We start from the raw sequence: 25,573 nt of genomic DNA on the forward strand, positions 1-25,573 counted from the left end.
GTGACCTCCCGGTGGACAGTGACCTCCAAGTGGACAGTGACCTCCCAGTGGACAGTCTCTTCCAGGTGAACAGTGACCTCCAAGTGGACAGTGACCTCCAAGTGGACAGTGACCTCCAGGTGGACAGCGACCTCCAGGTGGACAGTGACCTCCCAGTGGACAGTGACCTCCAGGTGGACAGCGACCTCCAGGTGGACAGTCTCCTCCAATTGGACAGTGACTTCCAAGTGGACAGTGACCTCCAGTCCCCAGGCAGGAGCCAGATGGGGGCTGCCCCATGGACTGAAGAGCCATCTTACCAAGGACTCCCCTCTTCGGTTCTGCCATTGGTGGTGTGTGTCTGCCGGGGCCACGTGGCGGGAGGGTCTCAGCCTGGCATCCACGGCGCTCGTGTCGCTCCCCTTATAGCCTCTGTTGCTGTGAATCCTACAACCATTTACTGATGCTGTGGAAGCTGCTGAGGCCTAATTATCTGGCACTCGGGTGCACCGGTGGCGACCTCGATGGCAGTCTGTGCACACAAAATGACCTGTCCCCTGCACAGATGGCAGGCGACTCACCCTGGGGCGGGAGGGTGAGAGGCTGTTCAAGCAGGGGTGGCATGGGGAAGAATCGGGCTGAGCTCCGGCTCCAGGCACTGGCCACCAGACAGCACCTCGTCCCAGGGCCCAGGCAGCCTGACATCCGGCTCGGTTCCCTGCGAATCCCCGTCCAGGCCGTGCACCCCCCCGAGAACCGGATTCTGCCATCCACGCTGGAGCCCCAGCAGCAAAGCCGCCAGCAGGTGACTAAAAACCGCACTGAGGGGCAGACACGCTTCCTTAAGCCTTTGGATAGGCACGGCGACAACCGCAGCACATACCCCGGGAAACCCAATCCGTGTCCTGCCTGGAGGTGCCTGCCGAGCGGAGCCCGCCGAGGGCGGTGAGATGTCGCGCTCGGCCAACGAGGGCTCTTGTGCCGGGTCCCTGGCGGCGAGGAGCCGGCTTCAGCACCCCCTCCCCCCAGGCTCCTCGGTGCCGCTGGGGAGCCCACCCCCTCCCTAAACCCGGGAACTGTGTCCATGCTCCAGCCTGGATGGGGGTTCCTGGAGGCCAGGGGCCTCGTTAGCCAGGTGGACACCCTAGGAGCGTGGCAGGTCGGGGAGCGCTCCGGGCCTGGAAGGGTCTGGGAGGCAAGGTCTGCAGAGGTGATGACGGTAGTGTGAGAAACGGTTGATTCTCCTGTGGTGGCCATCCTCAGGAACCCCATCGGGGGAAGCCAGCCTATGAGCTCCGGAGTAGATCCCACCCTGACCTCCGGACTACGTGTCCCCGGGAGCGGGGCGTGATACCTTCGGTCATTCATTCGCGAATTTCGAGCAGAGCCGTGCTAACTCTGGCTGCACTGCCCAGCTTTCCGGCAGGGGAAGAGGGACAGAGAGCACCATGTGCACGAGAGAGAACAGTGACCTCTGTTCTCTGGACAGAGATGGGAGACGCCTCCCAGGTGAGGAGACGGGGCTGCAACCCCAGCGAGCCCTCCAGGTGGCATTCTTGAAGTGACTCCCCCGACATTTCTCTGAGTCGGGCCTGTGCCTTGCAGACGAAGACAGAAACGTCGCTACTGTTATGGAGGGTAACCCAGCATAGACACCCTGTCCTCTGCCCACTGGAGAGGAGACAGGCCTGACGAGGCACAGCTGGGAGACCACAGCGTCAGAAGCCGGGACAGTTGGCTTTAAGGTGGCGATTTGACTGATCACGGGGCCGACATTTGGCCCGACATCATTCTGGGTGCGTCCGTGCGGTTGTGGATGCGGTCAGTGCTGGAACCGGTGGGCTGGCTCAGGCAGGTGCCCTCCCCATCATGGGGCTCATCCTCTCCACCAGGGGCCTGGGGACGATGACAGAGGAAGGAGGGACTCTCTCTGTGCCTGTCCAGGCTGGGACATAGGTCTTGGCGGGAGCCACAGTCGGGTCTCCTGGGCCTCCAGCCTGCCCACCACGAGCCACGGGTCTCAGACTTCTTAGCCTCCACATCTCCACAAGCCAATTCATGGTAAATGTGGTTTTCCTCCAGGGGGCAGCCAGGCCTGCCCCCACGCTGACATGGGGACAAGCTGGCGACCACCCTGGCACCTGAACACGGGACGCCCCCGCCAGCCTTCCCTATCCAGGTGTGGCTCACACTCATGCTCTGTGGCCCGAAACTTGGTCGGCTGGAGAACAGATGTTGCTATGGCAACAAGAAGATGACCGGGCACCTCATTAAAGTCCTAAGTGACATCGTGAACACAAACGGCCGGCCGCCAGTGGCCCCATATGATGATGTGCGTCAGCGCCGGGTTGGGGCCGAGAGTGGGGCAGTCCTGCCGGTCCTGGTGGCGAGCCGAGGTGGGGGGTCCTATGACCTCTCCACGTGTCGGCCCAAAGTGGCGTCTGGGAGGGGGAGGCTGCAACCCCCCGGCAGGCGAGGCTCAGAGCAGCCCATCGGGAGCATAGCCGGCTCTTCCACCCCCTGCTGACCCTGGGGCTTCTCTGCGGACTCGGCGTCTGTTTCCAGTCCCCTCAACAGAGAGCCCACGATCCTTCAGTTGAGGGCCAGACGGACACGCCCCTTCCTTCCTCCTGGTTCAGGTGCAGAGTGCCTGCCCCCCAGTTCCCAGGCTGGGGTGAGGGTCCGGCACGCGGGCACCCACAGGAGGCCCAGGCCAGGCTGCGGAAAAGGCCGCGGAAAAGGCTGCAGAAAAGGCGGCACTCACCAGGCGTGTGCAGGGAGGCCCCTGAAACCACAAACAGCTCCGGGGCTCCCACCCCACCCATCCCGTTCCCCTTGGTTATTTGAGGTTTTCTAATAAGTGAAACTTGAATTCCGGATTCAATAAATCATCATAATGCAATGTTAGCTTTATTCAGAGAATCACCTTTCCGATCACAGCCATGATTTACTTGTCATCGTGAAATGTCAGGTTCTTGCTTCGTAGGTAACCTCGTTTTCTAGAAGCAGGTGGAGACAGAGGAGCATGATTAGCTAACACAGTAAGTGCTGGGGGAGGGGTAAAAGCTCGGCCAGCAGCTCCCACAGCAACCAGCAGCTGCACCTGTGGGAGCGGACGTCAGCGGCTGATCCTGGAGGTGCTTTATGTCACACGCAACCCCAACACCAGCCTCGTGGGGAGACCCCTGCTGCAGGGCCGCCCGCCCCTCAACAGGTGGCACCCGTGTGGGGCCCAGCCCAGAGGACGTCCTCCCTGGAGCCCTCGGGTTCCCGCGTCTGGGCCAGGCTGACCATGGGCACGTTGGCGGGCACTGTGCACGCACGGAGGGGCACCTATGGGGCCAGCCTCTCGCGGACCGCCCGGGAGGTACCGTGTGTGCGGGCCCGGGGGTCCCCGGCCCCATGTCTCCTCAGGACACAAATCTCACCAGCTCCAGAGTCCTGGAGGCCCGGGCAACTCCCTGTGAAGGGGACATCGGCGCTGAGTGAGACCCCCACGTGCCCTCCTGCGGGGCTCATCCCCTGTCACTATCAAGCTGAATCCTGAGGACGCGAAGGGAGCAGGAGGGCCCAGGCCCAGGCCTCGGGGGGCACACGGTCTCCGGGGCAGCACGCTGGGGGGCGGCCCTCGGAGGCGCTGCTGACCGGCCTCTCCCCGCAGGTGGGCATCCTGCTGCACTACTCCACGCTGGCCACCATGCTGTGGATCGGGGTGACCGCCAGGAACATCTACAAGCAGGTGACCAAGAAGGCCCCGCCCTGCCCCAGGCAGCCCCTGCTCAGGTACCGAGCACGCACGCCTGGCCACCTGGTCTACCTTCCGGGGGTCTCGGCACACCGGCTCAAAGGGAAACGGGGTCCGGGGACAACCCGGTCTGCACAGGTGTCCAGGGCCGGGGCGGGTGCTGGGGGCAGGGTGGGGTGCCGGGGAGGGATGTTGGGGTGCTGGGGTAGAGCCGGAGCCAGATCGGCAGGTCCGGGGCCGATGTGTCCCCCTGGCGGCTGGGCGTGCCTCTGTGCTAGAGAGCTCTGCGCCCCTGGGGCTACAGCAGAGACGGCCCTGGGTGATGGGTCAGTGCTCCGGCCTCGGCGACAGTTCACTCACGAGCCTCAGTGAGCCAGGGTACCTGCTCGTTAGCTGGGAGAGACCCAGGTGGCTCGGTTGCTGACCCCAAGGTCGCTGACCCCGTGGCCTGGGCCTTTCAAGGCTGGTGGCAGATGGGTCTGGAGAGGGGCCCCTGCTCCAGCCAGTGGACTGTTACTTGGACAAGCTGGGAAGGTTCAGGGTGGACAGGTGGTCCCTGTGAGGGGCAGCGGATGTCCCTGGGAGGTTGTGGCCTGGTCCCAGGGCCACGGACACCCAGCCCCTCGGGCTGAGCTCTGTCCGGGTCCAAATTTGAAGGGCCACCTGGGAGTACCTCTGTGTGCCTAAAAACCGTCAGAAGAACTCATTTTGAGGCAGATAAAACAATGCCTCATCGTTTAATAAGCAAGGTGACCTCCCCCAGAGGTTTTCCGACACCGTCTGATTTTCGGAAGCTAGCAGACCCCTGACCACGCAGCTGGTGCTTCTGCTGCGGGCAGGGGCCAGAAGGCAGGACTTCAGGGCCTCGTTTCTCCTGCCGGGGAGGCCCCAGGTCCCCAGGGTTTAAAAATCACTCTCAAAATGAATTTCCTGGCCTATAATTGATTGAAACGCTGCCTGGCTTTTTGAAGAATGAGATGGAGGCCACGGAGCATTCTGGCACTTGTCTCTCTGACAGCCTCAGAACGCGTGTGACTGAGCGAGACTCCCAGGGGCTTCCAGGAGCAACAGGTCTGTGGCTCACGGGCCTGTGCTCCATGGGCTGTGGGCTCCAGGGGCCTGGGGTCTTGTGGCGCTATGGGCTCGGTGGGCCTGTTCTCTGTGGGCTGTGGACTCAGGGAACCTCGGGTCGTGGGGGTCTGTGGGCTTGGAGGGCCCGAGGCTGGGGGTACATGGGTTCCATGGGCCATGAGCTCGAGGGTCTCAGAGCACCCGGGTCTAGAGGGGTCTGGGCTCGGTGGCTATGCACTGAACTGGCCATGTCACAGAGACAGATAACTCTGAGATACTTACTCCTTTTGTTGTGTTGCCTAGAAACCGCCAGCACCTCTCCCCCACGTCCCCTTCTTTGGTGCAAAAAGCTGGACACTGGGGGGGCGGGGGGACATGGCGATGTGATCCCAACAGCTCCCTAGGGGACTGACCTCTGTCAGGTTCAGACTCAGGAGGGTGGAGACATTGACTCTGGGCTCTGCGGAGGGCCCGTCCTCCCCCGCTGCCTATTCGGGCCACGCCTGGCCTGGGGCTTGTGGTGGGAACCCCAGAAGCTGGGGGCCAAAGTCTTTTCCTCCCAGAGGCCCCTCGACTTGCCATCCACACTCACCCTGCAGGCCCAACACCAGCCGGGGCCATTCTTACCAGCGATGGCTCTTCCTGCTGGCCCCCAGGAGGCATCCTTTTATCTGGCCCCTGACCCCATGCCCAGCGCTGCAAAGTAGCCTGTGTGTGCCCACGTCAGCACAAATGTAGTTCTGGAGTCTTCTGGGGAGGGAAGGGCCCCCGGGCCACACCGTATGCTGAATGCTGAGCAGAACATCACATCACGTCCTGCTGACCCTTGGCGAGGCCCGGGCAGCCCTGGCAGCGACCAGAGCTGGTGCTGCGGTCTGCAGACGGGGGCCCCTGTGTCCTCCCTCTGAAGTTTTCCGATGAGAAGTAAAAAGAAAATAGTTGTGGGTTCAAACCTTCTGTGTGAACTCAGAGCACACAGCTTTTTGAGAAACAAGGGGCCGATTGTCTAATTTCTTATGTTGGCCCCGCGGCCAGTTGGCCACAGAGATGCCACCAAGGGGTCTGCCGCAGGGGAGTCCGTCTGTGGGGCCTGAGAGCCCACACTGGGGTCTGCCCGCTTGCTCCACAGGCCCCTCTGCTCAGCCTTGGGGAAAACCAAGCCCATTTGGAGATTTCAAGGAAACCACAGCCACATAAAATTTTACAGGACTCTGGAGTGGAAGACATCTCAGGCCAGATTCTCCTTCCTGCCTGAGCCCCGGGGGTGATCCCCACTCAGCAGAGGGGACAGTCCCCACTGAGGCCCCCGCTCCGGGGGTCAGGCTCACCACCCTCCCGTTAGGGCCGGTTCCAGGGGCAGAGAGGACAGATGGATCTTGTGTTTCAAGATTGGTCTGGCTACTCATGGTCCCCTGCACATGAATATTTGGATCAGTTCCGCACACACGGCCACTGGAGTTTTGATGGAAGCTGCCTGGCATGGAAAGAGCATGGCACATTAACATTCACAGCATCACGCAGTAACACAGGACATCTGTCCCTTTATTGGGGTCCGCGAGATTTCTGTCGGCAACATTTCTGGCTCTCAGCGCACGCGTCTCGGGCCGCCTGCGGAGGACTTTTCCCGAAGCATTGTCTTCATGCTGTTGTGAATGGGATTGTCTCCTTAATGTTCTCTTGGGGTTGATTCTAGCTCACGAGTAGAAACACAGCCGGATATCGTGCGGTCTTCCGTCCTGGGGGTTTGCTGAATGTGTCCAGGAGCTTTCCCGTGGATCCCGTCGGGTCATGTCTGTACGACCGCGACCCGGGCACTCCGGGACTGCTTCCTGCTTCCTGTCCGGTTCTGGTGGCCTTTACTTCTTTTCTGGCCTAATTGCTCAGGCCAGAACTGCCACACAATTCTAGTCTTCTCTCTCTTAGTCTGTCTGTTAGACATTTCTGCCGATGAGTCTGGACATGCTGCAGGGTTTTTCACTCATTTTAAGTATTGTCTGATTTTCCTGATTGTTTTTTCTTTTTCTTTTCCTTTTCTTTTTTTGGCCTGTTGGTTGCATGAAAGTGTGCTGTTTAATTTCCATATATGGTTAGGTCTTGGGGTGGGGGGGTCCCCTCGACACCTGTGCACTTCAGTGGCAAGCTGAGGGAAGGAAATTCCAGCTCGACCAAGGTGGCTGGCGGCCTCAGGGGGAGGTCCCCATCACAGTGACAGGAGCACACAGCCCCTCGTTCCTACCCTCATCCCTGCCCCGGGGCGCAGGTGTGGCGGGGCAGCCTCGAGGGGTAGGTTACACTGCTCGGCCTGCTGGCTGAACCCCCGAGGCCAGGTTGGCCGTGTGGGCTTTCTCCGCGTGGGGTTGGGGGGCACTGTGGGGCTGCGGCCCAGTGGGTACTTCCATCTTTGGGGAGCACCTTGGCTGAGGCCGTGGCCGGCCCCAGGCATCACCCACCAGAGCGCTGGCCCTTCCGGTATGTCCCCACAGGTGTGGCCGTGCACTAAGTGTGAGTCCCATCCCTGTCCCTCAGTGCTGCCTCCGTGCCTCTTGCCAAATGTCACTGCCTGGAACCAAGGGGTAAATCTCACTAGAAGTATTGTCCCATGGCCTCGGAGGTGCGGCTCGGGGATAGGACAGACTCAGAGCCTCAGCTTGGGGTGCAGGGTCCCAGCCCCAGGGTCTGGCTTTCCCACGCAGGAGGGCAAGACCAGTGCTAGGCAGTGCGTGTTGAGAAGCGATGGCCTTGAGGAGAGGGGATGCGAGGGACAACAGGAGATGAGAGGGGTCAGCCCCAAGAGGCCAGCTACTCTGTGGGGTCAGGGCTGGGTGTCAGACAGATTCCAGGAGCCCACCTGATGTCTCCACGTGTCCCCCAGGAGCTAACCCCACCCCACGTCCCCCATGTGTCCCCAGGAACTAACCCCACCCCACGTCCCCTGTGTGTCCTCAAGAACTAACCCCCACCTGATGTCCCCGTGTGTCCCCAGGAACTAGCCCCCACCCCATGTCCCCCATGTGTTCCCCGTCCCACCATTCATGTCAAAGAGCTATCGCTGCTCCTGATGGTCCCTGTCCCCCGACCCAGATCAGGTGGTCCCCAGTCCCTGACTCTGCCCCAGTCTGTCTCCAGCCCGCCCCCCAGCCCAGTCTACGGACCCGGCCGCTGCGGGCAGACTGCGCTGCATGTGTCCCAGACATGCCCGCCGGCCCCTGCTCATGTCCGAGCACGTGGTAAGAGAAGGCAGACGGGCCCAGAAACACTGAGACAAGAACCATGCTGCGTGTTCTCTGCGCCAGCCTTCTCCACAGAGAACAGGACTCATGAACGGCTCCCACGTCTGCGAGGTCGCACCGCGCTGAGGGCTCCAGGCCAAACCACCGCGGGCCGTTCGTCACTGCCTTGGATCCCTTTAACTGCTACTCAGATGTCTTCTCTTCCCGCGTCTGTGCTTTTCCAGCCGGCCTCACCACCTCACCACCACGGTCACCAGTACAGACAATTTAAGGACCACAGCCCCTCACTTCCCGCACAGCGGCTCTGCGGGAGCAGCGTCAGCCCTGAGCAAGCTGGAGCTTGGCGGGGAGAGCAGTGCACGCCCTGGGCAGCAGTGCTGTGCTGGCCGAAGCCGTGGTGCCCCCAACGGCGCTACTCAGCCCCTTCAGCAAGGTCTCTCAGGAGACAGACCTTCTCAAGGCTTCCACACCTTCTGTTAGGTCTCCATCCGTGCTGGCTGCCTTGACACAATGCCACCGACTGGAGGCTTATAGACAGCAGAAATGTGTCTCACAGTCTGGAGGCTGGACGCCTGGGGTCAGGGGCCAGCACACTCGGTTCCAGTGGGAGCAGACTTCTTGCTTCACAGGCAGAAGGGGCAGGGGGCTGTCTGGGGTCTGACCTTGTCCATGAGGGCTCCACTCTCACAGTGCACCCACCTCCCCATCACCTGGGGGTGGGGCTTTGCTGTGTGGGCCTGGGGACACACACGTTCAGCCCCTCGCAGTTGGCCAGGGGAGGTGTCTCCTAATGAAGCCGGCCTCCCTGCTGTGATTTTCGAGATCCTCAGGGCCAGTTCCCAATTTAGCTGCCTGTGATTATGCCCTAATTTTGCAGCCTCTCCTGGCCTTTCTGATACAGTGCACCAAGGTAGGTCACTATTATTTAAAGCCTGCCGGTAGTGTTTCTACCTGAAGAAAGCTGCACTAAAACCCAGGCACTCACGCTCTAGACGCCTCGAGCCCTGTGGTGAAAGGCGCTAGCTGGCCCGTTCACCCAACATGCAGCTGGTGCCGAACTGGACCGCCCGGCCCGGTGGGGGGAAGGTCCCGGGGCTGCCTCTGCAGGAGCCCCTTCCGCGACGGCAGTGTGTATGCTGAGAGACGGCACAGATCAGCACTTGCTCTCGGCTTCTCCGCCCCTTTGTCGCGGCCGCGGGAGCCCCCAGGAAGCCCATGCAGGGCCCAGGTGGGAGGCTGTCCTGCATGGGGGCAGGGGCTCCAAGGCCGTTGGCGAACCGAGCCGGACCCACCCCGGCTGATGCCCGTAGCCTCCGGTGACCCCGCGATGCCACACGGGGGGGGGGGGTAGAGGTCCTGCTTCACAGGCCGAGCTTCAGAAGTCAGGACCGCTTCTCAGGCAGAAGTGGCCACGCGCCCCCGGGGCTGGCACCACCAGGGCGAGTCCCGGCAGGCGGCACTGTGGTGTTTCTACGCGGAATCTTGGAGCGTCCCGGCCTCACGCTACATGTCAGGGCACATTTCTGGACGGGACCCCAGGCAGAGTCGTGTGCACACACACTGTGCCCTGTGCTCGGCATAGACATTGCTCTGGGTCTCTGCGTGAGCCCCGGGGTCTCGTCAACAGCCCCCCTCCAGGCACCAAACCCATGTGGCTGTCGCCGCCACTCGCCCTCGGTCGGAGCAAGCCGTGGGTGACTGTGCCGCGCATCTCCAAGGGTACGGTGGCTTTACCAGCAGCACACTCAGACAAGTGTGTAAGTGCTCTGTGGTCTCCGACGAAACCATCGATCTGGTGGCACGGAGTGCTAACCGGACCCGGAGATGGGCGTCTCTCAGATGGATCCCGGGTCAGGGCGGTGCCTGGGGCCGGGTCCCGCAGCCCCCACACCTGCCCACGGCATACGCGTGGTCCTCAAGCTCACTTGGGCTGCGTCTCCTCGTGCCCACGCGTCGCCTGGACGAACTCCCCCGGCACATCGAGGGTGCTCTCCTCCCTGAGTGCCGCAGGGCGGCCCCAGGGCCAGGCAGTCCTGAGGGACACTTTTCAGGAGAGGAGATGCCTCTCGTGGGGGTGGTTTAGTCGGGTCCAGAAGACCCAAGTGGTCAGCCCCCGGAGGGGTCCTGGGCCTCTTTCTGTGACTGAGCGAGGCCGCACCAGCCTGCGGGCCGGGGACCACGCTCCCGTGCCCCTCCCGCCCCTCGCCTCCCTGGCCTGTGTGAACGTCCCCTCGGGCAGGGTCCACCTGGTGGTCGGCGGCAGGCTATGGGACACACTCCAGAAGAGAGAGAGGCGTCCAAGGGCTCGGAGTCTGCAGAAGCCGGGCCCCAACTCTGGACTCAGCCGGATGCCTGGGCCCTTTGGTCTCCGTCCCAGCAGGGCCTGCGGGATATACTTAGCGCTCAGCCTCCTCCATGAAGACTTGTTGCCCGTCCAGGGAGGAAACGCACTAAAAGCCGCCAAGGAAAGGCACTGAGGGGCGTGCAGGGAAGACACCCGGAAGAGAGGCCACGAGGGTGTAACGGCCGCCAAGCAGAGCACCAAAGGGCTCCTCGCGTCTGGGGGCGTCCGAGCGGGCTCCCAGGGCCTCGGGCTCCCCGCCTGGGCCGCCCCCCCAAGGCTGCAGCCCACTCCTAGCCCATCCATCCCCCAACCCGTTCCCACAGCTGCCTGTCTCCTCCTTCAGAACCCAGGAGGGCCTGGCAGCCAGGACCCCACCGAGAATCCCAAATATTCTCCTGTCCCTGCAACTCACCTGCAGGCTGGTGACTGTCACGCCCAATGGCAGTGCCTCTGGCTGTGCTGGGGCGGGTGGGGGGAGAAGGTCTCAAGTACGGCTGGCCAGTGGACAGAACTGTCCAGGAGGGCGAGGTGGGCTCACTGCCCCCGTCCGGCTGTTGGGACCCTGTCACGTGTCCCCTGCTGGCTCTGAAATCGGGGGCTGGGGGCTGCGGGGAAACTGTCTGCTGTGCCCGGTCTCTCCTGTGGCCCCCGAGACTCCGTCCGGCATCGCTCACGAATGGAGGCAGGTGCCCGGGTTCTAAGGTCAGGTTTTCCCGCAGCTCCGGAGGCTGCGAGGCTCGCTGGACACACACGCACACGGAGGGAGCCCTCAAATGGCCCGTTTATAGCATCAAGGCCGGCTCAGCAGGGCTGGTGGCAGGAAAGTTCACGTCTGGCAAAGCATCGCTGACAATAGATGCTGGTGAGTGGCGGGATGTGTGGCACCAGAGACGCATCCTCCTGGGCCCTCACAAAGAGGGACACCGCCACGGAGGCCCTGCTCCCCTGCGTCCACGGCTGCCTGTCCTCTGAGAGGCAGACAGACACCTGTGGACCCCGTGGACCCCTGGACCCCCAGCACAGGCACCACCCCGGGGAGCCGGCCGCAGATCAACGCGGCCCCCATGCCCCCTGCCCACTGCCCCAGGTGGCTGGGCCCGGGGCCACCACTGACAAGCGCTGCTTTGGTGGCAGAGAGGGAGTGAGCCACGGATGGGATCGTGGAAGGGGTCGGACTGTGTTGCAGCCACACCTGCTGACCTCGGCCGACCCTGACACAGGCTTCCGGATCATTCTCTGGTCTCTACCTCCAGAACTCCCGGGTTTGTCCTTTCATTAAAAGCCCGTGCCCGCTGCCTGGACTTCTGCCGTGTCCCGGGAGCTGGTTCGTTCCTGCTTCAGCCCTGGTTCCCGTCGGCCGCAGGCGAGTCAGGTGCCCACGTAGGAGCCGCGCTCGCTCTGCACACCTGCTCCTTTCTGGAGTGTTTGTCTTGTTTTAGTAGAACATTTACACCAAAAAATGCCAAAAACATGCGTGCGAGCTTACGAAACTTGTCACGTGCCTTCAGGGGGAGAAACGGAAGCTTCCCCTGCCAGACGCCTCCAGGGTTGTGCCCACTTGCAGCCCACACTCCCGTCCTGGCTCTTGACTTCTGTCTCTTTCTATGGCTTCACCAGCCAAGTGTGAGCCCTCCAACTCCAGTTTTGTCTGCAGGGACTCTGAGCTGTGTATATGTCGCTCGCTTTGTGTTGTTTCTACCTGGTTCTTCCACTGCACCGTCCACGTGACGTCCACGTTGCCGTCTCGCCGACTGAGCTGGGCTCGGGCCCAGGGCTCGGCTCAGCCGCCCCTTCCTGCAGCCCGGACGCCCCCGCTGGCCCTGAGATCTCGCCCGCACAGGCTCCGCCACTGCCCGCCTGCCCTCGACTCACTCTGTCCCCTGCCCCAGCTGGGACCCGCTCCCTGTGGGCACCGGGCTTTCTCTCCGTGCACTGCCTGTTCTAGCCCCTTTCTCATTTTCCGTCGGGCCGTCTGTCTTTTCTCGGTGAATTAGAGGAGTTCCTTGTACGCACCTCACATGAGCCTGTGGCCGCGTGTGTCACAGATAGCTTTTCCCGCTCACAGCAGCTAGAAGCGTGTTTGCGCTTCAACGAGCCTGATCCTCCCCAACCCACCTTCGCATCCAGCTCGGTAATTCCCCCTCCCGACCCGCGTGGTGCGGTGGTGACATCAGAGCAGAGTGTGGCTGGGAACCTACATGGCAAGGTGGTGACATCAGAGCTGTGTGTGTGGCTGGGGACCCATGTGGCGGTGGTGGCATTGGAGAGGTGTGTGTGGCTGGGGACCGTACTCTCATTCTGCTCCTGATGTGACTTAAAACAGCACACTATTTCATTACCGTCCTGGTGGTCAGAAACCCGGAACCGGTGTCCTGGGCCGCGTCCAGGTGAGGGCAGGTGGCTCCTCTGAGGCTCCAGGGGACACACGTGGTCTTGCCTCTTCTGGAGGCGCCACGCTCGTCGGGGGCCTTCCTCTGACTCACAGCCAGCCATGCAGCGTCTTCCCTCCTGTCTGACCTCGACCTCCCTTTACGAGGACCTCTGTGATGATGTCAGGCCACCCGGGTCACCTGGACCATCCCTATCCCTGTATCTGTCCCTAACCCTAACCCTAATCTCTTTACCGTGCAGGCGGCACAACCCCGTCCTGGGGGCCAACGTTAGCCCGCGGCAGGGACAGACTTCACATACCTGGACGTGCACATCACGTGCCCTGCTCCACTGACCCCGCGTGACGCTTCGCCCTGGGCCGAGTGTCCTTGGTTCAGGCCACCACTGGGCTCCCCGATCTGCCCTTCAGTGGGACACTGTCCCCATGCTTCTGGGGGAGCCCAGGCCAGTCGGGCAAGGGCCCCCCTCCGCCCTCCTCCCCAGGTGCCTGCATCCCTGGGCCCTGTGCGTGTCCAAGGGCCTCTCGGGGTCCAGCGTGGTGCCTCGGGGTGGCAGCTGGGGTCCCACGGAGGGTCAGCTTCACCCTTCTTTCAAAAACGTCCCCCTAGAGGAAGAGACAGGTCTGGTCCCTGGGAGCCACGTGAGCTCCCAGAATCCCAGCTGACTTGCCCTGTGTGGTCCGTGTGGGGACACAGAGCGCAGAGACGTGGCCGGTCTTAAACGTGCCAGTGTCTCCTGGGGTCACATCAGGGGACGTCCTACAGTGAACAGGGGTTTCAGTGCCACCAGAGCTGGCCGGTCAGCGACAATGCCGGATGGGACGCCCGAGACTGGGCTTCACGCCTTATGGGGCGGGTGTGGCTGGAGGGCACTGGTGACCAGGCCCAAAGGGTCCCCGGCCACCGGGCGAGCTGAGGCTGGTACAGGGCAGCCCACCTCGGGGACGGCCAGGGCCCCGCAGGTGTCCCGCATGCCCACGCCGCTGGCTGCCCACAGCCGCAGTGAGAACGGCCATCCCAGGTGGGGCACCCGAGGGGCCACCGGCACCCTCTGCCCACACAGCCGGTCTGGCACCAGGAGTCCAGCTCCCCGGCGGTCCTGTGGGCTGGCGACTTGGGGCTGGAGCCGCTCGGGCAGAGGCAGGGAGAGCCCCAGCCGAGGACGAGGCGGCCGCCGGCCTGAGGGGCCCGGCCGGAGGCAGTGGGGGCTGTATCACCCTGCAGGATGTGTGAGCCAGGAGGGCTTGGAGGACGCAGTCCCCCTGAGCCAGGGGTCCCCTGGGAATGGTCTGTGGCCACTGGAGCTGGACAGGAGTCGAGGGGGCCACACTGGCCTGGGGGGACCACAGGGGGCTGTCCAAGGCAAGCCACCCACGTGGGTGCAGCTTAGCAATGCGGCCCCTTTGTCTTCCCAGGACACAGAGCGACGCGCTGGGGGCTGCTACTGCTGCTGGAGCAGGGCGAGCGCCACGCTGCTCCCGTCTCGGCGCTCCCACGTCACCTCGTGCACTTCCTCGTGCATTAAAGGGGACCTCCTGGCCGGAACCCCAGGATCTCTGTCTCCGTGGAGGGTGGAGGCACGGCTCGGGGGACGGCGACTTTCTGCAGGTTCCAAGGGGCTCTCGAGCCTGGTCAGCCCTGGGAGCAGAGCCGCCGCAGCCAGGCGTGGCAGGCGACGTCACATGACGTCACGCGTCCCAACCGGCCGTGGACTCAGCCCAGGCCGGCGCCTTTCTCCGTACTATAGGCTCTGGACCCCAGGCCAGGTCCCCAAGCACACGCTCACCAGCGGCATTTTCCTCCAGCCATCGAAAGCAGTCGGGGACATTTCCCTCGAAGCTTTGCCGAGCTTGGCTCACTGCCCCGCCTTTTGTGCTGTGCGGGACCTCACAGGGTATCTCCGCCTCCACCCGCCTCGCTCGGGCCCCTGGGCCGGCTGCTTGCAGGCCCGGGAGAGGCACGCGGAGCCCCTGCCTTACGTGCCGCTCGGCAGACCCAGGAGACTCCGTCCGGGCCGAGCTTGCTGAGATTTTTCATGACGAACGTGTATTAAATTCTGTCAGGTGTTGTTACTGCATCTGTGAGCCAATCGTATGTCCCTACTGTGCTCCACGACGAACTACGTCGATTTTATGAAGAACACGCTTTGCATTTCTGCGATAAACTTACTTGTGATATTTTATCCTGTGCATAAAGTCCTTGATTCCATTTGCTGATACACTGTTAGAGGGACTTGTGTCTGTTCAGGGGGACACTGAGGGCAATTCACTCTTTTCTCATGCATCTGTCTGGTTTTCCTACCGGCTTCTGCTGCCCTGTAAACTGAGTCAGGAGGTGACCCTTCTTTATTTTCTGGAAAAGCCTGTAGAAGATGGATCGGTGTCGTCTCTTCCTTAGACGCGTGACCATACGCACTGCTGACGCTCGAGGGGCCTGGAATCTCCTCTGCTGGATGTTTGTGAATGTTGGAACCAACCATTTTACCAGATACAGAGTATTCTGATTTCCTAATTCTTGTTTCGATCTGGCTGATTTCTATTTTTTTCAAGGAATTTGGCCACTTCATCTAAGCTGCTGAAGTAATGGCCACGGCTGTTTACAAATCGCCGTCCCCGCCCCATGGGAGTCTGGTTCTCTGTGGCCCCACTTCCTGTCAGCCCGGGCAGGCGGGCACAGGGTTGTCGATTTTCTGCGGAAATCGACGCTTGGCTTGCTGTTTTTCACTATTGCTCGCTGTCTGCTCTCCTCCATGTCGTCTCCTTCATTCTGGTGACTCAGTTTACCCTGCCCTCTTCCTTTTCTGCCTCGTCGAGTGGAGCCCTGGGTAGTGAATGTCAGGCCTCCCTGTTTTTCCCACAGAAGCATTTGCTGCTATGAATGTTCCTCTGAGCCCTGCATCCCAAAAATATGTTGTTCCCTTCCTCATCGTGTTTAAGACGTTTTCCAGATTCCCTCGTGACGTCTTTTTAGACCCACGAGTTATTTAGAAGTGTGCGGTTTCACCTGCAGGTATTTGCGGTTTCCCTAGTTTCCTCACTGTTATTAATTGTTAATAGGACTTCTTGGAGGTCAGGCCACATGCTCTGGATGATCACAACCCTCTTAACCTGATCGAGGTTTGTTTCGTGGTGCACACGTCATCCGCCACGGTGAGCAGACCGCGGGTACGGGGCACGAACGAGCGTCGTCAGTTACCGGGTGTGATGGTCCAGGAAGAGCATTTGTGGGGAAGTGATTCATATCATTGTTCAAATCTTCTATTTCTCTACCGATTTCTCGCCTAGCCGCCCCAGCAACTGCTAAGAGAGGGGAGTTTAAATCGCCAGCCGTGATTTTGGAGTTGTCTGTCTTTCCCTTTACTTGTGTCCCTTTTTGCCTCCCACATTTGAATCTTTTCTTGGGCCGCACACGTGTGCGCCCGCGGTGTCTTCCCGTGAGCCACGCTGATATCGCCACAACACGGGCCTCTTCAACTCTTCCCCTTGAAGCCCTTCTTCCCTGGTATCAGGGTGGCTGCCACAGCCTTCCTGGGCCCCCGTCTCCATCAACGTCCAGAGGCTCTGCAGCTCCGCACGGAAGGTGCTCCCGCCACGGACAGGGCGGTCTCAGCATGCCGTGGCGCACCTGCCCGGCCCACCTCTGCGTGAGCTGGGGCATTCCGTCCCGGAACGCTGGGCGGAGTCAGGTCTCCATTCCACCACCTGTCTTCTGCTTTTACTTCTTTTTTTTTCCTTCTCTTCCTCTTTTCCTGTCCTATTTTCTTCTTTCGGATTATTTTTTTTAATGTTTTACATTTCATTTTAATTTATCTATTAACTTTTCCCTATCGATGTTTCGTATTGCCGCGGCGATTGATGTGCACCAGCTCTCCGCACTGTCTTTGGTCTGACAGGTGTACGCGTCCATGTGAAAGGTATACAGAGATCCCGCCCGTGAGGCTGTGCCCCCGCCATCTCGGTGCTAAAGACACAGCATCTGCTACTCAACATGGATTATCAACTCCCCTAGGCAGCATTAGAATCTTTCTTTAAGCAATCATATATTTTTTTAATCAAGAAGAAGGAAGACCTTTTATATTTGCCCCAACATTTGGCATTTCTGGCGTCCTCCATTCTTTTGAGTTTCCATCTGGTGTAATAGCCCTTTAGCCTGAAGGACGTCACTCAGCATTTCTTGAAGGTCAGCTGGCAACAAATTCACTCAGTTTTATTTTTGTCAGAAAATGTCCGTATCTGTCCTCGTTCTGAAGGACGTGTTCTCTGCATAAAGAACTCTGGGAGGCACAGAGTCCCCAGGTCACCCCGCTCCCACCCACAGTCCTGGGACCTAGGCCATTCCCCTCATCCAGGAGGGTGGCGCCCGCTCCCTGTGGTCACCATGAGCTGGTGCCTTGGTCACCGTGGCCCCTATGGTGCACTCGGTGGCCAGGCGCTCGTGGACCGTGTGCTTGGCCGCTCCTCACGTTCCCAGGAGCCAGCTCACTGAACCGGGCACTAGAAGGCCCTCAGACGGAGCCGCTGGCTGAGGCCCCGCTGGCAAAAAGGCCAGGCCAGGCCCAGAATAGGGGTCAACTTCTATCCAGATGGGTCCCTGACCTGAGGGGAGTGGGGGGTCACAGGTCAGAACTCCCCCCCAAGGAACTGAGAAGCCAGGCTGCCAGGCGGTGCACAAAGATGTGAGGCGGGGAGGGACAGGGGAAGGGGAGTGGAGGAGGGGAGATGCTGGGAGGGGAGGAGGAGGAGGGAGGAGGGAGAGGAGGAAGGGGGAGGAGCGAGGCCGGCTCTGGTGGGGGCTCCCCTGTTGGGTGGGTGTTTGTCAAGGACATGGGGCCCCTCCTTTTCGGGAGGAGAGCTAGGACAACAAGGTCGTCCTTGGGGGGCTCAGCCGGTTTCTCAGACCATGAGCGGGTTTCTCTCCTCTTGTAGGTTCTACCTCATCAGCGGAGGGGTGCCCTTCATCATCTGCGGGGTCACGGCCGCCACGAACATCAGGAACTATGGGACAGAGGATGAGGACGGGCCCTAGTGAGTATCTCCCCGTCAGTGGAGGACGCCCCAGCCCCCCCCCACACCCCCCCGAGGCCCGGAGCACCACGCTGTGGGGGGTGCCCAGCAGGACCACCGCCTGCCCCCCACATGTCCTCCCCGCCCGCCAGCAGACCCCTCCCGGACACTGAGGGCCACATCTCCGGGGCCAGCTCAGAGCGTGGACAGGTCAGGAGCAGCACCCGGCACTCGGGCCCTTCCGGTCGTGCCCCCAGAAGGTCGGCCCTGCTCCCTTGGGGCTCCGGCACTGGGTCTGAGGCCTTCCGGGACAGGGAGAGAAGGTGTCACCGAAGAGAGGTGGGCGTGGGCCCCCCACAGCCCCAACTGCAGGCGGTCCGGGTGCCGGCAGGGTGGCGGGCACGGCCGAGTCTGCGTCCCTGCCGTGTGAGAGGCCTCACGCGCTGCAGAGAAAGTCTCCCCGTGAGCTCTGGGAGGCAGGGACCGCGGGGCCGCCGGGCACTTGGCCCCAACGCCACGACTCACTGAGCCCTCTCCTCCCGCAGCTGCTGGATGGCCTGGGAGCCCAGCCTGGGCGCGTTCTACGGGCCGGCGGCCTTCATCGCGCTGGTCACCTGCGTGTACTTCCTGGGCACCTACGTCCAGCTGCGGCGCCACCCAGAGCGCAGATACGAGCTCAGGCCTCGGGCGGAGGAGCAGCGGCGACTGGCAATGCGCGAGGCCGGCCACAGCCCCGGGGCTCCGCCCGGCACGCCGCCCGCCTGTGACGCCCTGGCCGCCTCGCTGCTCCAGAACGAGCACTCACTCAAGGCCCAGCTGCGGGCCGCCGCCTTCACGCTGTTCCTGTTCACGGCCACCTGGACCTTCGGGGCGCTGGCCGTGTCCCAGGGCCACTTCCTGGACATGATCTTCAGCTGCCTGTACGGCGCCTTCTGCGTGACGCTGGGGCTCTTCGTGCTCATCCACCACTGTGCCAAGAGAGACGACGTGTGGCAGTGCTGGTGGGCCTGCCGCCCCTCCCGCGGCATCGCCACGCTCGGCGCCCACCCCACGCTCGACACCAACGGGGACGCACTGGGACCCGTGGCCTGCCGGCGGGACTCGCCGCGTCCGGGCAAACCGCGGGGCTTTGGCCCCCCCCCCGCCGGCCACTGCAAAATGACCAACCTGCAGGCGGCCCGGGGCCACGTCAGCTGCCTGTCACCGGCCACGCCGTGCTGCGCCAAGATGCACGGTGAGCGGCCGACAGAGGACGCGGCCCACGTCCACGTGCACGAGGAGGACCCCTTTGGGCACGACCCGCACCTGCACGGCTGCCTCCAGGGCAGAACTAAGCCCCCCTACTTCGGCCGCCACCCGGGGGCCGCAACGCAGGAGTGCGCCTACCACGTCCCGTCCAGCCCGGACGGCAGCCCCCGCAGCTCGCGCACGGACAGCGCCCCCAGCTCGCTGGAGGGCCCGGTGGGGGCACACGCGCTGGCCTGCTGCGCCCAGGGCGACCCCTTCCCCCTGGTCAGCCAGCCCGAGGGCAGCGACACGGCGCTCTACGGCTGCCCGCGGAGGCCAGCCAGGGCGGTGGCCCACGGCCCGGCCCACTTCGAGATGCTCCGGAGGACGCAGTCCCTGCCCTTCGGCGGGCCCGGCCAGAACGGGCTGCTCCAGGGAGACATGTGTGAAGTCCTGTCCTTCAGCGCGGACGGCACGGGCAACATCCGGACAGGGCCGTGGAAGAACGAGACCACCGTGTAGCAGCCCCTGGCGGTCCCGCCACGTGAGGCCGGTGGGACGTCGCCCCCCACAACCCCCTTCTCTGCGAAGGACCCACGCGGGAAGACGCCGTGGGTCACTTCCGCGTCCACCGGCCCTGAGGTCAGACAGGCCATCCGTGTCTCAGTCACTGGCTTTCCAACCCCCGTGCCCAGTGTCCGGGCCAGCCCGGGAACAGAGCAGGGGTTCCATCAGGGGAATCACCCTCGGCGCCTGGCATGTGCCCCATCTGCCCCACCGGCCCGGTCACGGCAGAAGACGTGCCACCCACGTCTTCCAGTGGCCGGTGTGTGTTTCGTCGAGCTTTGTTCCAAGGCGCAGGTGGGCCTGCTACTGCCCGGTACAGGGTGCTCTGGACCTGGGCCGTCACCACCAGCCTCTCCGCCAGCCACCGTCTGAGGCAGAAGGCCACATCGGCGCCTCTGCTCAGCACCTGTCCTACCTGTGGCCCCCACAGGCCCAAGAGCGTCACGGACGCCGGGGCTTGTCACCACAATCCGGGAGCGTGTGGGAACCGGGGCGGGGGGGGGGGGGGGGGCGGGCTGCCACTGTTCTCCAGGGCGCCGGCTGGGGCCTTTGAGGGGGCCCGCGCCTTCCGAAACGCCCCAGTGTCCTTCAGCAGACTTGACCGTCAAAGCCAGCCACTGTTGGGACCATACCCCGCCCCAACGAGGGCATTTGGGGCCATAAAGTTCCCTGCCCCGAAAAGAAGGGGCTGGCATTTCCGTGAGCACCTGGGCACAAGCCCGGACTCGGTTTTGGTGAGCCTTGTGTGCAGTAAGGGGCCCGTCCCCGGGCAAGGGAACATTCTGAGGAACACGTGTGTGAGGCTGTGCACGGCTGTTCTGCGGCACACATACGCGCACGTGTGCACACGCATGTACACGCATACCACACACCGTGCACACAGAGTTCACGTTGCCCAGACATCCGACCACCGGGTCCCACTGCATAGCCGTCATCTCCGTGCCTCCTCCGTGTGCCCCGCTGTCTGGGCAGGGGTGCTTCACCAGGAGCAGGCCCTCCTAACGCACGCGGGGAGGCGAGGGGGCGTGTCGGGGGTCCCCAGGGCCAGCAACGCTCAGTATCTGAGCACAAGGAGCCTTGCTTCCCAGGATTCTTGCAAACCTGACAATGTCCTGGACCAGCCACAAACCCCGCGTGTCCTCACAGGTCAACCAGATGGGCAACCAGATGACCGCCGGGCAGTTTCTGTCTCTGTCCAGCCTGCTCGCCTGCTTCCGTAGCCGATAGGAGCCAGAGGCCCGACGCTGTGCTGTGTACACGCTGTAGATGCAGAACCTCACACGAAATACAGTATTTTGCACTGTTTGCCTTTGTGAGGCTGGTTAATGGCACCCGCGTCCGTCTCTCATCCACGAGGGGGCGGGCCCGCCTCAGTGCGTGGCTCCCGCGTCTGCACTGGGACCCAGCCGGGACCGGGGAGCCCAGACAGGCTGTTCTCCCTGGACACCCCGGTCCTCTGGAGGCACCCACCGTGGTCCTTTCTGCCCCCAGCAGCCCCAGCAGCTCCGCATTCAAACCAAAGAAATTCAACACTAAACATTAAACCTCGTGTGTTTCAGTATTGATTCGGCCTCCTGAGTCCACTTGGGACAGTGTTGTGACATAGCCCATCCGCATGTAATGTTCTCAGAGCATAAATCCACAGCTCACCGCAGCACAGACACCCCACACGGAACACACTTCCAGAAGGATGCGGGACGGGAGGTCGGAACCAGATCCAACGTCTCTGGTCTCGTGGTATGTCACCTCCTTCCTTTGTGCGTGAGTGTGTATATGTATACGTGTGTGGGTTGTGAGAGTCGGGCGCGTGTTGTCTGTGTGTGCATTTGAGCGTGTGTGTGTGCACGTGTACATGTGTGCAGGTTGTGACAGTTGGGCGTGTGTTGTCTGTGTGTGCGTTTGAGCATGTGCATGTGTCCACACGTACACGTGTGCAGGTTGTGACAGTTGGGCGTGTGCTGTCTGTGTGTGCATTTGAGTATGTGCATGCGTCCACACGTACACGTGTGTGGGTTGTGAGAGTTGGGTGTGTGTTGTCTGAGCATGCACGCGTGCACTTATGCACGTGCGTGTGTGAGAGACATGTGCCTGCCCTTCCCAGAGAGCATGTGAGACACACAGCGACGCCACGTGGGGGTGCATCTCACTCCCCCGGGGTAGAGGGACACCAAGCTCTCCCCATCAGCGAAGCCTCTGGAAGCCAGACACGTCTGGACCGCATCCCTGCCGCGGTTCGAGCCGAGACAGCTGGCGGCCAGGGCCAGGCTGTGCATCTGCCGCTGCTCTCCGGACAGCATCTGCTGCGGCCTCGGTCGGCTGCCCCCGCGGGACCCTGGGAGGCCCGGTTTGAGGCTCGGCCCTCCTCCGGGCATAGCTGGCGCTCCGGGCCTGGAGAGCACAGGCACAATGACAGTTAGACGAAAGGCACCCCCCAGCTCTCTGACTCTCCCGAAAGGCCTGCTGAGCCACCTCTGGACGCCGGTCCCCTGGGGAGCCCCTGCCGGCTCTGTGGGGTGGGGGCTGGGTCAGGGATCCGGGCTCAGCAGCCCTGCCCCTCACCCCATTGCCCCATGCCCTGCCTGCTTGGTTGGGACCCTACCGGATGGTCAAGGGTAGCCCTGAGCCTCAGGGACCCACCTTGGGACAAGGATCAGCTCAAGGGTGTGAGCTCAGGCACCCAGGAGCAGCTTCTCGGGTGGGGGCCTTCTGAGAGGGGCCAGGCTCTGTGCTGGGCTGGGGCGGCCACCTGCCCCCCACACTCAGGGCCCCAGGCAGGCACGTAGGGGGCCGCACACAGAGGTGGTGGCTCCAGCCCGGCCGTGTCCGCCCCACGTGCTGCCCGTGCTACGCCTGCCATCCTGCCACTCACCCTGTGACCCGCAGGGGTTCCGGGGTGGGAGGGGGACAACGCGGGCCATGGCAACCAGAGCCGCCCCTTCTGAGGATGGCACCGCCTCCCGGGGCAGCTGGGCCCGCCCACCCGCACGTGACCCTCTCACCTCCTCACCAGGCTGTGTCGACCACCCAGAGGCTGCGGCAGGTTTCATTACACGACTTATTATCCAACAGGCACTTGGGGTTAAAATTTTGCTCACTGGATCCAAGATCAAAGAACGTTCTGCCGCCCACAGGTCAGGAAGGACATCCAGGTCTGATGTGCAGGGGTGGGCATGCCCGGACGGTGGGGCAGGAGACAGGACCAGAGTCCCCAAGGACACGGGGCACAGTGCACAGGCACACGCACACAAGCACATGTGTGCCCACTCGCTTATACACGTGCACACACGCTTACACACGCTTACACACGTGCACATGCACAGGCTGAAGGCTTGATCCCAGCCCATCTTCCCCCAGAAGCTGGTCCCACCGAGACCCCACCTCCCATCCCACGGGGCCAGCGGCTCTCCCTCCGGGGTCACTGGAGAAGGGAGCCCAGTTCCCTGCAGGGGTCCCCCAGGCACAGCCAGGCTCCTGCCCCCCATTCCTGCCCCAGGGGCTGGCCTAGGGCACCACCGCCCCACCTCGGAGCGCTATGGAGGCCGGATGGGGAGTGTGGCAGCCCCTCATGCCGCAGAGGGATGTGGTTAGAGCCAGGAAGAATTTCCCTCCAGAAGCCCTGGCTGCTGGGGAGCTGGTGTGAGTCCCAGTGGACCCCACTCAGCCGGGCTGGTCCCGGGACACAGAGCAGAGCAGACAGTCTAAGGGCTGACACCCCACGAGCTCCCACAGGTGGCATAAGCAGGCGGGGCGCGTCCACGTCGCCCCTTCAGGCTGTGCAGAACGCAGCCGTGTGCTGTGAGGTGGGCAATCAAGAGTAAGGAACAGACCAGGAGCAAAGCCCTGGGGTCCCCTGTGTGTGCAGGCGCCTGAGGGAGAGTGGTCCGAACGACACCGATGCCTCACAATTTCTACATGGGTCACCCCCAAACCGAACATGTCCCCACGTCAGTGGGCAGAGGCGACCTCAGGCCGTTCCAAGATCCCCAGGTCTCGGGAGCAGCTCGGAACGTCGCACAGCAACAGCCTTCGAGCCTTGGCCAGATTTGAGCCCACGGAGCAGACTGCACTTCCGTGCCCCGTGCACACCTGGAGCCACCTCCTGGTGCCACCGTGGCTGCAGGGGGATTTGAGCCAGCACCGCAGACAGACAGGATGGTTTTGAACAGAAGTCGTGTGGATTCTGCAAACACAGGAACCCCCACCGGCACCTGGGTCGGAAGCACGACCTATGACACCCCACAAGAGGATTCTACACCCGCAGGAGCACGGTGGCCTTGGGGGACCGCCCCCGGCAAGCCTGAGGGAGCGGGAAGGGGCCTGGCTCAGGGTTACTGCGGCAGGCGACGGGGCCGGGTGAGGGTCTCCACACGCAGGCGGGAGCTTGTGGGGCTTGAATCTCCCCCGGCACCCAAGTGGGAGCCCTTGCACAGGTGTGGGTCAGACCCCATCACACGGCACCGCCATGGCAGCCGCTCGGGGACGTCACGGACAGTGCTGAGGGCCACGCCAGCTTCAGGGGCACACCGTTGGTGTGGGCTGCTAAGAAGGAGTCCGGGACAAGCGCTCGTGTCGCCCAGGGGGAGAGGCCAGGCTCTGACATGGGGGGACGGCCAGGGGAGGACTCTGGGCCCCAGTGGATAGGTCTGAGCCCCGCACCAGGGGTCTGGAACAGCGGGAGGATGGTCAGTCTCTGTCCCCAGGCAGCTATGTCCTGGGGCTGGAGGGCCCCCACCGTGGGGCCGGGGACCCGGCAGTGCTGGGAGCAGAGTAGCACCTCCCCCCGCCCAGGTCGCAGTCTGGCCCCCCAACACCCCACCCACCCCTCCAGCACTGGCTTCTCCATTTGGCCTCAAGCAGGATGATGTGCAGAGGACAGAGCCAAACCTCGTGGGGCTGGTGGGACAGAACGCGCTCTCTGCACAGAACATCTGGGCTTCAGAAGCAGGTGCAGAGGCTAAGTGGCCAACTTCAATTTAGTCCAAATCTAACCAGATTGAAAATTACTCTAATAAGATCGATAAAAAATGAGTTTTAGGACGCCTGAGTGACTCAGACGGTTAAGCGTCTGACTTCGGCTCAGGTGATGATCTCACGGTTCATGGGATCGAACCCCACATCAGGCTCTGTGCTGACAGCAGGGATCCTGCTTGAGATTCTCTCTCTCTCTCTCTCTCTCTCTCTCTCTCTCTCTCTCTTTCTCCCCCACTCATGCTGTCTCTGTCTCTCAAAATAAATAAATAAACATTTTTTAAATACTTAAAAAAAACAAGTTTCTGCATAATGAGTAACTTGGTGGCCTTGATAATTTGCCACAGGAGCCTGAACACACTCGGGGACTCTCGTGCTTGGAGGAGGCCTGCTGAGCCCAGAGCCACCCACTTGCTTGTTCCGCACGTCCCTGGACCTGGCGAGCCCGGTGAGGACAGTGCCCCGCATCCCACGGTGTCCTCTAGGGAGGGCCTCACCCTCTGCTCTGGCTTCCTGCTCCTAGTGTGCAGGTGTCCTTCCTGGCTGTCCAGTGGCACATCCCTCCCCACGCTATGTCTCCCTTGAGCCCATCCACTGCTCCCAGAGGACCCCCTGCCCCACTGGGCCAGCGGGACGGCTGTGCCCACTCCCGTGCTGGCCTCCTGATGTATCCACGCGCATTTTAAATACACACAGCCCAGGGTTTGTCAATTCTACTGCAGGGGAGGGCGAGGGTGGGTGTGGGAGAGGGCGGGGGGCAGGGGCCACACTTGGGCCTTGCTGCGTTACGACATCAGCTGCTGGTGGGAGAACTGGACCAAAGATGGACATGAAAGGCTCACTGTGGGCCAGAGTGGGGAGGTACCTGGGGCCACCCTGAGAAGATGTGCTGGGCCCCTGGCAGAAGGGGTCACCAGTGAAAGTGGATGAAGAAAAGTTTGTGGCCGTGTTACGTCTCCTGGGCCTCAGATGTGCGGGGGCGCCCTGCTGCTGGACCCTGGCGGGGGGGGGGGAGGGGGGGGAAGGGGCACAACAGCCATCCTGCCTCC

The 25,573-nt window shown here is 62.4% G+C and overlaps 1 protein-coding gene across 1 annotated transcript in view; it reads left to right on the plus strand.

Moving 5' to 3' along the window:
• The window catches only part of ADGRA1 (adhesion G protein-coupled receptor A1), a 34,875-nt gene extending 14,014 nt beyond the window's left edge, over nt 1-20,861 (plus strand). Inside the window, exons 5-7 of the mRNA XM_019432219.2 lie at nt 3,641-3,762; nt 17,685-17,783; nt 18,308-20,861. Coding sequence (XP_019287764.1) covers nt 3,641-3,762; nt 17,685-17,783; nt 18,308-19,511 — 1,425 coding nt within the window. The 3' untranslated portion in view covers nt 19,512-20,861. The remainder of the gene's footprint in view (nt 1-3,640; nt 3,763-17,684; nt 17,784-18,307) is intronic.
• Nucleotides 20,862-25,573: the final 4,712 nt, after the last annotated feature.

The sequence above is a fragment of the Panthera pardus genome, unplaced genomic scaffold, assembly GCF_024362965.1.
Source record: "Panthera pardus isolate Hobbes unplaced genomic scaffold, ASM2436296v1 HiC_scaffold_22, whole genome shotgun sequence".
Taxonomy (NCBI): domain Eukaryota; kingdom Metazoa; phylum Chordata; class Mammalia; order Carnivora; family Felidae; genus Panthera; species Panthera pardus.